The 15,342-nt window shown below is 45.3% G+C and overlaps 1 protein-coding gene across 1 annotated transcript in view; it reads right to left on the reverse strand.

Annotated features, from left to right (window-relative positions):
* ARPC2 (actin related protein 2/3 complex subunit 2) overlaps window positions 1-15,342 on the reverse strand; it is a 69,717-nt gene that overhangs the window by 44,129 nt on the left and 10,246 nt on the right. The window contains exons 2-3 of the mRNA XM_082260257.1: window positions 8,000-8,034; window positions 1,542-1,654 (exon numbers count right to left, since the gene is read on the reverse strand). Coding sequence (XP_082116383.1) covers window positions 1,542-1,654; window positions 8,000-8,034 — 148 coding nt within the window. The remainder of the gene's footprint in view (window positions 1-1,541; window positions 1,655-7,999; window positions 8,035-15,342) is intronic.

A 15,342-nucleotide genomic window follows, 5' to 3' on the forward strand; every position in this document is an offset into this window, starting at 1 on the left:
GGTCTCTATGATCATTTCACAAGCCCCGCCCCATAAAGTTAGAAACACGCCCCTAGGTACACATTTAACCCCTTCATCACCCACACTGTTAACTCCTTCCCTGCCAGTGTCATTATTACAGTAACAGTGCATATTTTTAGCACTGATTACTGTAGTGATGTCACTGGTACCCCCAAAAATGTAAAAAATGTCAGTTAGGGGTCCGATCTGTCCACCGCAATCCCACAAAAAAAAAAAAAAAAAAAAAAAAAAAAGGAAATGTAGATCGCCATTACTAGGATTAAAAAAAAAAAAAAAAAAAAAAAAAAAAAACACAATACAAATTACATAAATCTTGCTCATAGTTAGTAAAACGTGATAACTTTTGCGCAAACCAATTAAATACGCTTATTGCGATTTATTTTACCAAAAATATGTAGCAGAAAACAAATTGGCCTAAAATGATAAAAAATTTTGATTTTTAAAATTTTTTTTGGGACTGTTCTATAGCAGAATGTAAAAAATATTGTTTTTTTTTTTTTTTCAGAATTGTCGCTCTTTTTTTGTTTATAGCGCAAAAAAAAAAAAAAAAAAAAAAAAAAATAAAAAAATCGCACAGGTGATCAAATACCACCAAAAGAAAGCTCTATTTGTGGGGAAAAAAGGACGTCGATTTTATTTGGGTACAGTGTCACACGACCACGCAATTGTCCGTTAAAGTAACGCAGTGCCGAAGCTCAAAATAGGGCCTGGTCATTAAGGGGGGGGGGGGAATCTTCCGGTCTTAAAGTGGTAACACCACAACGGAAGCGCAACAAACCAATATAAAAGACACAGACATACCTGTACGTAGAATTTAAATGGATACATTTTTACTAAGCTTTTTTTTTTTGCGCTATAATGGCCGACAAATTAATATTGGTTTCAATTTATATTAATTAAAAAGTCAAATATAATACAATGCTATTTACTGTAACTTTCTGTACGTTTCTTTTGATAATTTTCAATAAAAATATATTTAAAAAAAATAAAATATATATATAATTTTTATTTATTTTTTTAAATGATTTTTGGTTTTCAGCCAAGTGCATTTTCTGTTTTGGCACCAAAATTTTAATTTGGTGCACCTCTACCAAATACATATCCCAAGTTACTACTGTGAGCCTGAAGTTGTTCTCCTCCCCCTTCCTCCCTGATCGCAGACTTCTGAAACACATCACAAGTCCCAGAACCCTGCGGGACCATTCATAAATCGCAGTGTGGTTCGCTGCAGTGAGCAGCCACCTGTGAAGCCGCAAAGAGTCACAGCTTGGCTGCCCACAGTTAAGAGGTCAGTGCTGGGGACCGAAGACCGATATAGAAACCGGCTTGGGTGAGGACAGCGCTGGATCCTGGGACAGGTGAGTGTCTGTTTATTAAAAGTCAGCAGCTACAGTTTTTGTAGTGGTTGACTTAAAATTTTCACACCCGACTGAAGCTCCTCCTTATGTTCCAGCCAGCCTCTAAATCAAAGCCACCGGAGTCCTGAGGAAGAATCCTTAATACATAGAGGAAAGTCTCACATCGTCAGCTCCATGATCCTGCAGCTCTTTGTAGAACTTCAATACGATACTAATCCTCAATTTCCCCTTGTCACCATTGGGGTTGGAGATGCGATACAGAACGCCATCGAAGTCTGAGGGGGAAAAAAAAAAAAAAAAAAAAACACAGATTAGGCTTCATTTGCAAACAAAAGAAGCAAAAACAGATCGTGTGCATGAAGGCCAGGACCATGGCTACCATCAATGGACATTGTAGGCATTTCTTTTAAGCAGAACTTGATTCTCTCAATGAACATAAAATTATTTTTAATCCTTATACTGCTAGCATTAGTAATTCAATAGGAAGATACATTATATTACCAAAAGTATTGGGACGCCTGCCTTTACACACACATGAACTTTAATGGCATCCCAGTCTTAGTCTGTAGGGTTCAATATTGAGTTGGCCCACCCTTTGCAGCTATAACAGCTTCAACTCTTCTGGGAAGGCTGTCCACAAGGTTTAGGAGTGTCTATGGGAATGTTTCACCGTTCTTCCAGAATCGCATTTGGGAGGTCAGGCACTGATGTCGGACGAGAGAAAAAAAAAAAAAAAAGAAAGAGGCCTGGCTCGCAGTCTCGGCTCTAATTCATCCCAAAGGTGTTCTATCCGATTGAGGTCAGGACTCTGTGCAGGCCAGTCAAGTTCCTCCACCCCAAACTCGCTCATCCATGTCTTTATGGACCTTGCTTTGTGCATTGGTCCAAATAATTTGGTGGAGGGAGGATGATGGTGTGGGGTTGTTTTTCAGGGGTTGGTTTTGGCCCCCTAGTTCTAGTGAAGGGAAATCTTAAGGCCCCTTTCACACATACAGACGGTTTGTCCGTTTTTCATCCATCCATTGATGGATGAAAAAATGGACATCAATGCATTGCTATGGAAAAAACGGATGATCGTCTGTTTTCATCTGCTTCTGTCAATATCCAGTTTTTTGAAAGGATGAAAGCCCTATTTTTCTTCCGTTTAAAAAAAAAAAAAAAAAAAAGGATCGGCCGAAAAAGAAATGTAAACTGGCAAACGGTCCGTTTTTGCATTGGTAGTGGGCGTAAAAAAAAAAAAAAAGAAAGATGAAAACCAGACCCATTTTGACGTGACTGAACTGATGAAATAATCGGTCCGTATGTGTGAAAGGGGCAATAATGGGCCATACACACTATACAATTGTCTTTATATTTTTTAAAACCATATAATATGAGGTTAAATCTAAACACTTTCAATTTGTATGCAGTCAGTCAGGCCCTTGCACTACATAGAAAAAGGTAAATCTGAAGGAAATCTAACCACAAAAGTTGTATAGTGTGTATCCAGTTTAAGGCGTCAGCATACCAAGACATTTTGGACAATTTCATGCTCCCAACTTTGTGGGAACAGTTTGGGGATGACCCCTTCCTGTACAAAAAGTAACGTTTACAAAAAGTAACGTTTACAAAAAGTAACATTCTGCTTTAACCTCTTGCCGACCGCCCGCCGTAGTATTACTGCGGTAGGGCGGCTCGGCTGCGCAAAAATCACAGAGTACTATGTGATTTCATGCACGACGTTTCGGCCGAGCACTCACGCCACCAGGGCTGTGCTCCCTGTGTGTTTAGACACAGCGGGAGGCGGACCGTAGAAGGAGCGGCGGCGATTGCGGCTGCCCTCTCGCGATCATCAGGGAAACTGACTGAAGACCCGCCTGCTTATGTAAACAAAGCGGGCGCATCTTCTGTCACACAGGCAGGGAGAGATCAGCAGTTTCAGCTAAGCTACAACCCCGATCTCTCTCTGCCTGTTACAGAGCCCTTCCCCCACACAGCACTTTAGGCATACATTTAACCCCTTTGATCACCCCCAGTATTAACCCCTTCCCTGCCAGTGTCATTATTACAGTAACAGTGCATATTATTTAGCACCGATTACTGTATTAGTGTCACTGGTCCTCAAAGTGTCAAAAATGTCAATTAGGGGTCCGATCCGTCCGCCGCAATGTCGCAGTCCCGCTAAAAATCGCAGATCGCCGCCATTACTAGTTAAAAAAATATATAAAATAAAAATGACAAATCTATCCCCTAGTTTGTAGACACGATAACTTTTCCGCAAACCAATCAACATACCAAAAAAAAAAATTGCTGATCCCCGCCGTTACTGATAAAAAATAAAAAGTCCAAAAATCAATCCCGTAGTTTGTAAACGCTATAACGTTTGCGCAAACCAATTATGAATTCAAGTTAGACTTACCAGTAACATGTTTTCCAATAGTCTTTCATTAAATGGAAATACGTTTTTGGGATTATTTTTTACCAAAAATATGTAGCCGATTACAAATTGGCCTAAACTGATCAAAAAATAATTTTTTTTTGTTGGGAATGTTTTATAGCAGAAAGTAAAAAAATATGGCTTTTTTTTCAAAATTGTGGCTCTTTTTTTGTTTATAGTGCATAATCTAAAAATCGCAGAGGTGATCAAATACCACCAAAAGAAATCTCTATTTGTGGAGGGAAAAAAAAAAGGACATCAATTGTATTTGGGTACAGAGTAGCACGACCGCGCAATTGTCCGTTAAGTGGAGTTCCGGCCTCGGTGGTGAAATTTAGATATAAATCCCCCGGGGACAGTGAGGGCTAGTACATTCCACAATGGATAGCCTCTGTACTGTCCCGGGTCGCACTTACCTTTTAGAAGAAATAATTACCTTGAACAGTTCTTCTACAGCGCTGCCATCTCAGGTGTGGGCAGCTGAAGCCGGAGCGTCCTCTTTGGTGAGGTCGGAGTCCTAGAATGCCCTGCACCGGCCCCGCTCGTCACTTCCGTTGTGGGCATGTCATCCCTGCACAGCTTCTGGGCATGCCTAGAAGCTGTTTAGCAGGGAATGACGCAACTGCCCCGGAAGTGACGAGCGGGGCCGGTGCAGGCGCATTGATTCCTGAGAGCGATGATGTTCAGCTCCCAGGAATCATCGCAAACCGGAAGAGGCGGCGCAGGCCGCGGCCGCAGAGGGAGGAAGTGGAAGGAAGGTGAGTATATTTTCTTCTAGAACAAGGTAAGTGAAAAAAAAAAAAAAAACGGGAGCATCCATTTTTTTTTCAGGTGACACTCAGCAAGCGGATGGCCCAAAATCGATTTTGAGGCCAGAACTCCGCAGTAACCACTTTACCACTGCTCCACTGAGCCTCTACTGCGGCAAAGTGGCTCAATAACGTCTGACGACGTAGACCTATTCAGTCACAGTGGGAGTCGGGCCAGGGGAGGAGCGGCGGTGATCACCGCCGCTCTTCCCCGATCGTAGGGGAATCGAGTCTGGAGATCCGCCCACTTGTGTAAACAACGCGGGCGGATCTCTTAAGTGACAGGCAGGGTCAGATTGCAGGGTTCAGCATAGCTCAACCTGCGATCTGTCCCTGTGTCTCTCAGTCTCCTCCCCCCACACACTTTAGTAAGCACCAGGCATACATTAACCCCTCCCTCTCCAATAAAAATTAACCCCTTCCGTGTCATTTTTACGGAAACAGAGCATATGTATAGCACTGATTACTGTAGTAATGTCACTGGTAACCCCACAAGGGTCAAAAATGTCAGTCAAGGGTCCGATCTGTCCGCCGCAATGTCGCAGTCCCGCAAAAAAAAAAAAAAACAAAATGACAGAAATCTTTCCCTTAGTTAGTAAACGCAATAACTTTTGCGCAAACCAATTAAAATACGCTTATTGCGATTTTATTTTACCAAACATATGTAGCAGAAAACAAATTGGCCAAAAATGGAATAAAATTTAGATTTTTACATTTTTTTGAAGGGGAATTTCATATAAAAAAATGTGAAAAATATTGTTATTTTTTCAAAATTTACGCTCATTTTTTTGTTTATAGCGCAAAAAGTAAAAATCACACAGGTGATCAAATACCAACAAAAGAAAGCTCTGTTTGTGGGGAAAAAAAGTACGTAAATTTCGTTTGGGTACGTCGTCGCACGACCGCGCAATTGTCAGTTAAAGTCGCACAGTGCCGAATCGCAAAAAGTGGCCTGGACGTAAGACAGCAAAATCCTCCGGTGGTAAAGTGGTTAAAGTAACGCAGTGACGAATCGCAAAAAATTGACTGGTTATTAGGGGGATAAATCCTTCCGGTCCAGAACTGGTTAAAGAGGAGCTCCAGGCTCCTTCAGCAAAAAATAAATTAGGTCCACAGCTACAAATATTGGCTGAAGTGGTTAAGAAGGAAAGGACCCGATGCATCTCCAGTCTCATTCAGTGTTTGATGATTTACAGATGCAGAAACATTGGACCATATGACTGCAATAAAAAGGATTACCGTACTAAAATGTAGAAAGACAAAAAATAAAATAAGAAATAAATCTGCTGACACGGACTGTTCCTAGATCTGAGCACACAGTGAGTGACTCACGCTCCATCCAAACATCCCACAAGAAATCTGTTTATTACGAAGACCAACCCCCCTCCCCCCTAGGATGGAGTGCAGTTTGCTGGCATATCCCCATTTAAAAAGCTGCATTATTTGTAGTGATGAAAAGCTCTGCAGGTTCTCCAACCTGGAAAAGTCACAGCTATTTTTACCCAGAACAGCGCAGAAGCTCTCCTGACAGCAGAATGAAATGCGGAAGCTTTACAATGAGCTGCATCCATACATCGCATTTACTGATCCCTGAGCATGAGAGCTTAAAGTCATTCTAAAGCTTTGATTTATTTTTATTCAGTTCCAGAAGATTTACCCTCTTTAACCACTTTAGCCCCGGAAGGATTTGCCCCCTTTCTGACCAGGCCCTATTTTGCAACTGCGTAGTCGTGCGACGCTGTACCTAAATAAAATTGACGTCCTTTTCGTCCCACAAATAGAGCTTTCTTTTGGTGGTATTTGATCACCTCTGCGATTTTTATATTTTTCGCTATAAACAAAAAAAGAGCGACAATTTCGAAAAAAAAAAAAAAATTATTATTCACATTCTGCTATATGACATTCTCAAAAAAAAAAAAAAAAGGAAAAATCAAAATTTAACACTGTAGGCCAATTTTTCTGCTACATATTTTTGGTTTAAAAAAAAAAAAAAAAAAAAAAATCGCAATAAGCGTATTTTGATTGGTTTGCACAAAAGTTATCGCGTTTACTAACTACGGAAAAGATTTTCCCGTGCGCAACCGACGTAGGTTTTTTGGAGAGGGAGATTTGTGCTAAGAGGGGGGATTAAGGTGAGATTTGAGCTGGGAGATTTTAGCATTTTTGCTTGGGGAGAACTTTGGCTTGCTGACAAAATTTATGCTTACAAGGTGAGTGTGCAGAATTGTTTTTTTTTGACTGAGGAGGAATGAATGCCGAGACAGGATGGCCTCTAGGCCCCTGTACCCTGCCGGCTGCCTATTACACTGCCCTCCTGACCTCTCATCCTCTGCGGTGCTGACCCCTGTCCTCCGCCCAGCTGGCTGCCCACTACACTGCCCTGCCGACCGCTTATCCTCTGCTGTGCTGACCAATGTCCTCCGCCCTGCTGGTTGCCCGCTACACTGCCCTGCCAACCACTTATCCTCTGCTGTGCTGACCAATGTCCTCCGCCCTGCTGGCTGCCCGCTACACTGCCCTGCCGACCTCTTATCCTCTGCTGTGCTGACCAATGTCCTCCGCCCTGCTGGCTGCCCGCTACACTGCCCTGCCGACCTCTTATCCTCCACCCTGCTGACTGCCCACTACACCGCCCTGCCGACCTCTTATCCTCCACCCTGCTGACTGCCCACTACACCGCCCTGCCGACCTCTTATCCTCTGCTCTGCTGACCCCTGTCCTCCGCCCTGCTGGCTGCCCGCTACACCGCCCTGCCAACCTCTTATCCTCTGCTGTGCTGACCCCTGTCCAACGCCCTGCTGACTGCCCGCTACACCGCCCTGCCAACCTCTTATCCACGGCTTTGCTGACCCCTGTCCTCCGCCCTGCCGACCTCTTATCCTCTGCTGTGCTGACCCCTGTCCTTCGCCCTGCTGGCTGCCCGCTACACCGCCCTGCCGACCTCTTATCCTCTGCTGTGCTGCCCCCTGTCCTCCGCCCTGCTAGCTGCCCGCTACACCGCCCTGCCGACCTCTTATCCTCGGCTTTGCTGACCCCTGTCCTCCGCCCTGCTGGCTGCCCGCTACACTGCCCTGCCAACCTCTTATCCTCTGCTGTGCGGAGCCGTCCTTCGCCCTGCTGGCTGACCGCTACACCACCCTGCCGACCTCTTATCCTCTGCTGTGCTGACCGCCCGCTACACCGCTCTGCTGACCTCTTTATCCTCTGCTGTGCTGACCCCTGTCCTCCTCCCTGCTGACTGCCCGGTACACTCCCCTGCTGACCCCTCTACACTGCCCCACTGACTCCAATATGTTGCCCCTTGATAGTCTTGTCAAACTATCTCAAGCGAGAATTGAAGCATTGTAGCTCCCCTAACCCAAAAAAAAAAAAAAAAAGGTGACAAAAATCATTACCTGCAAAGGTCATCTCCACTGCCTCTGGTTTATTGCTATAAAAGAGAAAGAAAAGTTTATTCAATACAGAAACAAAGTAGGTCAAATCCAAAAATTATTCAGAACAAGGAACTCTTAAAGTAGGACTATAGGCAAACCTTTAGGATAGAGTAAGGGAAGGTTAGAACACCCTTCACAATTTATTTTTTGCCATTTGTTTCCCCATTGGGGAGATTTCCCTATACTTTAGTTCCATAGATAAACAGGATATGGCACATCCATACTAAAGCCTCGTACACACGATCAGATTATACGATGAATTTTCTTTAGTTTTTTTGTTGCATGCTAGTCTCATATGTACCCAAAGTTTTCATTATTTTTTTCACACAAATAGAGATTTCTTTTGGTGGTATTTAATCACCGCTGGGTTTTTTATTTTTTGCGATATAGGCAAAAAAAAGAGCGAACATTTTGAAAAAAAAAAAAAAAAAACACTTTTTTTTTTAGTTTATATTATAAAATTTTACCAATAAGTAATTTTTCTTCATAAAATATGGGCCAAACTTTATAATGCTGCATATCTTTGGTAAAATTAGCCCAAATTAGTGTACATTATTACTGATGGCAGTACTATGTGACAGGTCACTGATGGCGGGCCTGTGTGACAGACCCAGATGTGGCCACTGATGGCGGGCCTGTGTGACAGACCCAGAAGTGGTCACTGATGGCGGGCCTGTGTGACAGACCCAGAAGTGGTCACTGATGGCGGGCCTGTGTGACAGATCCAGAAGTGGTCACTGATGGCGGGCCTGTGTGACAGATTCAGAAGTGGTCACTGCTGGCGGGTCTGTGTGACAGATCCAGAAGTGGTCACTGATGGCGGGCCTGTGTGACAGATCCAGAAGTGGTCACTGATGGCGGGCCTGTGTGACAGATCCAGAAGTGGTCACTGATGGCGGGCCTGTGTGACAGATCCAGAAGTGGTCACTGATGGCGGGCCTGTGTGACAGATCCAGAAGTGGTCACTGATGGCGGGTCTGTGTGACAGATCCAGAAGTGGTCACTGATGGCGGGCCTGTGTGACAGATCCAGAAGTGGTCACTGATGGCGGGCCTGTGTGACAGATCCAGAAGTGGTCACTGCTGGCGGGTCTGTGTGACAGATCCAGAAGTGGTCACTGATGGCGGGCCTGTGTGACAGATTCAGAAGTGGTCACTGCTGGCGGGCCTGTGTGACAGATTCAGAAGTGGTCACTGATGGCGGGCCTGTGTGACAGACCCAGAAGTGGTCACTGATGGCAGGCCTGTGTGACAAATCCAGATGTGGTCACTGCTGGCAGGCCTGTGTGACAGACCCAGAAGTGGTCACTGCTGGCGGGCCTGTGTAACGGCTATGTTTTGATTTGTGACCGGCTGTGATTACAACATGATCGGCTGTATCCAAACAGCCAATCACATTGGCGGTTTACCCTGATCAGGGATGGGCTGAGTCCCAGAGACACGCGTAATCACAAAGTGCCACGATGCGCGCCCCCGTGGGCGCGCATTCGCTGCTCTTCCTGCTGGACGTCATGGCGGCCAGCCAGGATAGTTTAATCACTTTGCGGCCATCATTCTGTTATATGGCGGGCGGGAAGTGGTTAAACAGAGTTGTTTTACAGGGTGAGGCATCACATACTTTAACCACTTCAGTCCCTGGCTAACGTACTTATACGTCGCGAGGTTGAAGTGGTCTGAAGAAGTGGTCCCACCGGGGAGCCCAGGACTGCATGCAGCAGTTCCCCTGGTTGACCATAGAGAGGTGATGGGAGGACTGGAACTTTCCCGATCTCCATGGCCTCCAAGAAACTGGAAGCGAGGAGTATTTTGTCACTTTGTTTCTTCAGATGTAAGCAAGCCAGTACTGGCCCCAAACCCACTCATCCATCTCTTTATGGACCTTGTGTAACAGAACCACCGACCCATACTGTAGTTGTGGTCTTCCATTAGTATACGGCTTCCTTGCAGTCACGAACATATATACCAGATTTTCCCAGCCGCCCTCATACAAAGCTAGCTAACAACTTAGCTTGTACTGGAATCACTCTTTATTGAACAGTCACACAGAATTTATATACAGCATGGTCCTCCCCCTCCTGATCAGATTACCACACCGGTCAGGGGTTGCCTGATTACATTATCCTATGCACATGAAATTGTATACAGAAACAAAATTAACCTTAACTAATTAATTATCTAGCCACCTGGACAGAACAATGTGAGTCCATCCCCCCACACAGTTAGAAAACACCCCCTAGGGACACACTTAACCCTTTGATCGCCCCTGGTGGTAACTCCTTCCCTGACAGTGTCTTTATTACAGTGACAGTGCATATTTTTAGCACTGATTACTGTAGTAATGTCACTGGTCCCCCCAAAAATGTCAGTTAGGTGTCCGATCTGTCCACCGCAGTCCCGCTAAAAATCGCAGATCACCGCCATTACTAGTAAAAAATAAATAAATAAAAAAATGACAAATAAATCTTTCCCCTAGTTTTGTAGACGCAATAACTTTTGCGCAAATCAATCAATATACACTTATTGGGAATTTTTTTTTACCAAAAAATATGTAGCAGAATACATATTGGCCCAAAATTATCAAAACATTTTTTTTTATTGGGTATGTTTTATAGCAGAATTGTCGCTCTTTTTTTGTTTATAGCGCGAAAAATGAAAATCAGATCAAATACCACCAAAAGAAAGCCCTATTTGTGGGAAAAAAAGGACATCAATTTTTTTTGGGTACAGCATCGTACGACCGCGAAATTGTCCCCTAAGGTAACACAGTGCTGTATCACAAAAAATGGCCTGGTCATTAGGGGGGGTAAAACCATTGGGTCCTTAAGTGGTTAAAGTTGGTTGGCACCCTGCTGTGGGAGGACGGCTGGCTGGCGTGTCCTCTCTGGTTCAGTTCCACCGTTCTCTGGTGTGCACGGTCCGCAGCGAGGGAGGCGGCAGTCTTTGCCCTATCCAGGTAGAAGAAGCCAGGACTCAGTCAGAACATTTGCAGGCCCAGTACGTGAAGAAGCAACATACGCAATGACGTCATGTCGCACGCCTCTGCGCACTGGGCCTGCAGTGCACCGCAAACCTGAGTCTTGGCTTCTTCTACCAGGGCCAATAAAATCATAGCAGGCCCAAAAAAGATGGTCGCTGCAGCAAAGGGAGGGCCAATAATCAGTAAGTTTGCAACCGATACCGATTCTTTAAAAAAATGTGAATATCACCACCATTAAATCGGCACTTTTTTTTTTTTGGCCAAACGCCGACAACACCATTTTCGGCCGATATGTTTCGGCAGCTGAAATTTGGAAGCATCTCTACCAGCTCGCCCGTGCGATCAGCGAGCCAGAGAATAAAATCAGTGGGCGGCGGCCATCTCTATGACCTTCAGAGGCGGGGCGTGACGTTATAACGTCACTTCCAGACCCGGCAGATGTAAACACTGCCTTTTTTTTTTGTTGGGAAACAGATCGATTTTTTTTTTTTTTATTTTAGGCTTTCCAGCATAGAGGAGAGATGTGGGGACTTCTAGACCCCAGATCTCTCCATACAGAGGACTTGTCATGCCATAGTCCTAATACAAGGGATGTTTACATTCCTTGTACAGTAATAGGAATAAAAACAATCAAAAAAAAAAATAATTAAAAATTAAAGCGCCCTGCCCCCTCGTGCTCACACGCAGAAGTGTGTTCACTTCTGCGTGTGAGCACGAGGGGACAGGGCGCTTTAATTTTTCATTTTGGTTGTGCCCGCATATGTAAATTACAATAAAACCACACATGTGAGGTATCGCCACGAACCTTAGCGCGAGAGCAATAATTCTAGCACAAGACCTCCTCTGTAACTTTAAACTGGTAACCCGTAAAAATTTTTAAAGCGTTGCCTATGGAGATTTTTAAGTACCAAAGTTTGGTGCCATCCCATGAGTATGTGCAATTTTAAAACGTGACATGGTAGGTATCTGTTTACTCGATGTCCTATCGTTTACATTATACAAAAAAATAAAATAAAAATAGGCTAGTTCATGAAATATATATATATATATATATAAAAAATTATTATATTATAATATATATATATATATTAGGGCTGCAACTAACGATTAATTTGTCTGTCGACTAATCTATCGATTATTTTTACGATTAGTCGACTAATCTAACGATTATTTAAATTTTTTGTTTTTTTGCTTAATTTAGTGTTTTTTTGATTAGCTAATTAATCCTGTAATTAATACAGACCCCTCAGTAAGCCCCCCTCCCACTACAGACCCCTCAGTAAGCCCCCCTCCCACTACAGACCCCCACAGTAAGCCCTCCCACCCAGTACAGACCACTTAGTAAGCCCCCCTCCCAGTACAGACCCCTCAGTAAGCCCTCCCACCTAGTACAGACCACTTACTAAGCCCCCCCTCCCAGTACAGACCCCTCAGTAAGCCCTCCCACCTAGTACATACCACTTACTAAGCCCCCCCCCCCAGTACAGACCCCTCAGTAAGCCCTCCCACCTAGTACAGACCACTTACTAAGCCCCCCTCCCAGTACAGACCCCTCAGTAAGCCCTCCCACCCAGTACAGACCACTTAGTAAGCCCCCCTCCCAGTGCAGACCCCTCAGTAAGCCCTCCCACCTAGTACAGGGCTTACTGAGGGGTCTGCACTGGGAGGGGGGGGCTTACTAAGTGGTCTGTACTGGGAGGGGGGGGTTACTAAGTGGTCTGTACTGGGTGGGAGGGCTTACTGAGGGGTCTGCACTGGAAGGGGGGCTTACTAAGTGGTCTGTACTGTACAGACCACTTAGTAAGCCCCCCTCCCAGTACACTAGTACAGACCCCTCAGTAAGCCCTCCAACCTAGTACAGACCCCTTAGTAAGCCCCCCTCCCAGTGCAGACCCCTCAGTAAGCCCTCCCACCTAGTACAGTCTGTACTAGGTGGGAGGGCTTACTGAGGGGTCTGCACTGGGAGGGGAGCTTACTAAGGGGTCTGTACTGGGTGGGAGGGCTTTTACTGGGGGGTCTGTACTGGGAAGGGGGCTTACTAAGTGGTCTGTACTGTACAGACCACTTAGTAAGCCCCCCTTCCAGTGCAGACCCCCCAGTAAGCCCTCCCACCTAGTACAGACCATTACAAGCCGGTGTAGCGCCGCAAATGTGACATGTCTAAGTAGCTGGGTGATCGGGGGGGAGGATGGCGAATGCGTGTTGCGGCAGAAGCTGTGGCAGTACAGGGAGTACAGGGGTGCTGGAGACGGTCAGCGCTAACCTCTCGTCTCCGACGGAGCCCGGCGGGGGAATTTCACCCGGCCGGCAATGCTTCAAGCGGCGCGGCGGGCGGCGGCGTGTGACGTCACGCGTTGACGCGTCGACACATTTTCCGCACGTCGACGATTTTTTGTAGTCGACGAGTCGTGGCAGCCCTAATATATATATTTTTTTTTATTTATTTTTATTTTTTTGGAGATTCTTGGTAATTTTGTAGCAAAAAAAAAAAAAAAAAAAAAGATTTTTACATGTAGGGGAGGAATGCCTGAACTGGCCTGTTATGAGAACGGTTATTAAAAAAATAAATAAAAAAAGAAGAAGTTACCCTGATAGGATAAAATATTAGACATCGTTAAGCTATTATATGTGTCCACTGCTTCCCCTTTCCTTTGTTCCCCTTCCTATTACCCCAATTGTAGCTACGATGTTTTACCTAATGTCATTACACTATACTACTACTCACTGTACATTTGTAAACTCAAATATAAAACTTTGTTATAGATATTCTATAATGTACCGAGCTTTGCTCCCTCCCTTTTGTATCTTTTATACAGTTTTCCACTTTATTTGTGCTATGAAAACCTTTCAATAAAAAGAAATTAAAAAAAGAAAGAAAATGTATTATTTTGTTTTATGGGGTCAACTCCACATTCCTTTTCGGCCGCAGTGATGAGAAAATTCGAAGGAGTGGGATGGACAAGTTATCTCGAATTAATAAATTTCTAACAACCGTAACAACGTATGCGGTTTTCTTTTGGTAAAGTCCATTCATTCCAAAATCAAATGTTATCCACTTCCGGACCGCCCACAGTGTATTTACATCGCTACTTTGATGTTAAATACCGGAGTTATGGCAGCAGATACACTTTTATGGGCGGCGGAAGAGGTGCCCACCCCCCTCCTGCCACTTTCTGGAGCCGTAGGTAGGGGGGAAAACTATCCAATCCCCCCCGAGTTGCTTAGAGCAGTGGTCCTCAACCCTGGCCTACAGGGCCCACTAATGGCACTTTTCCACTGCAAGTACCGGCTCGGCTCTACTCGGCCCGGTTTGCTTTTCCACTGCGGTACCGCATGGTATAGTGTCGGAACGGTTCGGTACGGTATAGGTTTGCTTTTCCACTAAAGTAGTACTAAAGTTAAGTGGGTGGGATAACAACGGGGTGGGTGTGATTCTCTGACCAATCAGTGGCTAGTAGTGACTGCATGCAAAGGATTGTGGGATATGGTACCAGTTTGGTACCTGTTGGAACCACAATCGAGTAGGTACTGTTTTTTCAGAGCGGTACCGCACCGTACCGTTCCGTTCCATGCAGTGGAAAAGCAAACCTATACCGTACCGTACCGAACCGTTCCGACACTATACCATGCGGTACCGCAGTGGAAAAGCACAAAAGCGTGCCGAGCCGGTACGGTTCCATGCAGTGGAAAAGCGCCATAACAGGCCAGATTTGCAAGATAACTGAAATACATCCCAGGTGATATCATTTGCTGCTCAGTGATTGCAGTACTCTAGTCTGCATCTCCCCAAGGTAATACTTAAAATCTGGCCTGTTAGTGGGCCCTGAGGATCGGAGTGGAGGACCACGGGCTTAGAGGGCCGAAGCAATGTCAAACGTCACTTCCGCACAACAGCCTTAACCACTTGCCGACTGCCTAACGCCGATTTACGTCGGCAGTCAGCCCCTCACAGGCAAAGCGACGTAGGTCTACGTCGCTAGCCTGTGAGGCTCTAGGGAGCGAGCGCGCACCGCCGGAGGCGCGCTCCCGCGCCGTCACGAACCCCCCCCCGCGCGCGCGTGTGCCCAGCAGACCCGATGTCCACCGGGCACTCGCGATTGTCCGTTAGAGCGGGAGAAAGGCAGGCGGCTAATGTAAACACAGCCACCTGTCATTCTCCCCTGTGTAAGAATGGAGATCAGACGGTTCTGCTATGTAGGACCGTTGATCTCTGTTCTTACACCAGTAGCCACATCCAATCACAGTTAGAAGCACACCCCTAGGGACACACTTAACCCCTCCCTCTCCAATAAAGAGAACTCTTTCACTGCCAGTGTCATTTTTACAGT

This window comes from Pelophylax lessonae (genome assembly GCF_965119305.1).
Source record: "Pelophylax lessonae genome assembly, chromosome: 6".
Taxonomy (NCBI): Eukaryota; Metazoa; Chordata; class Amphibia; order Anura; family Ranidae; genus Pelophylax; species Pelophylax lessonae.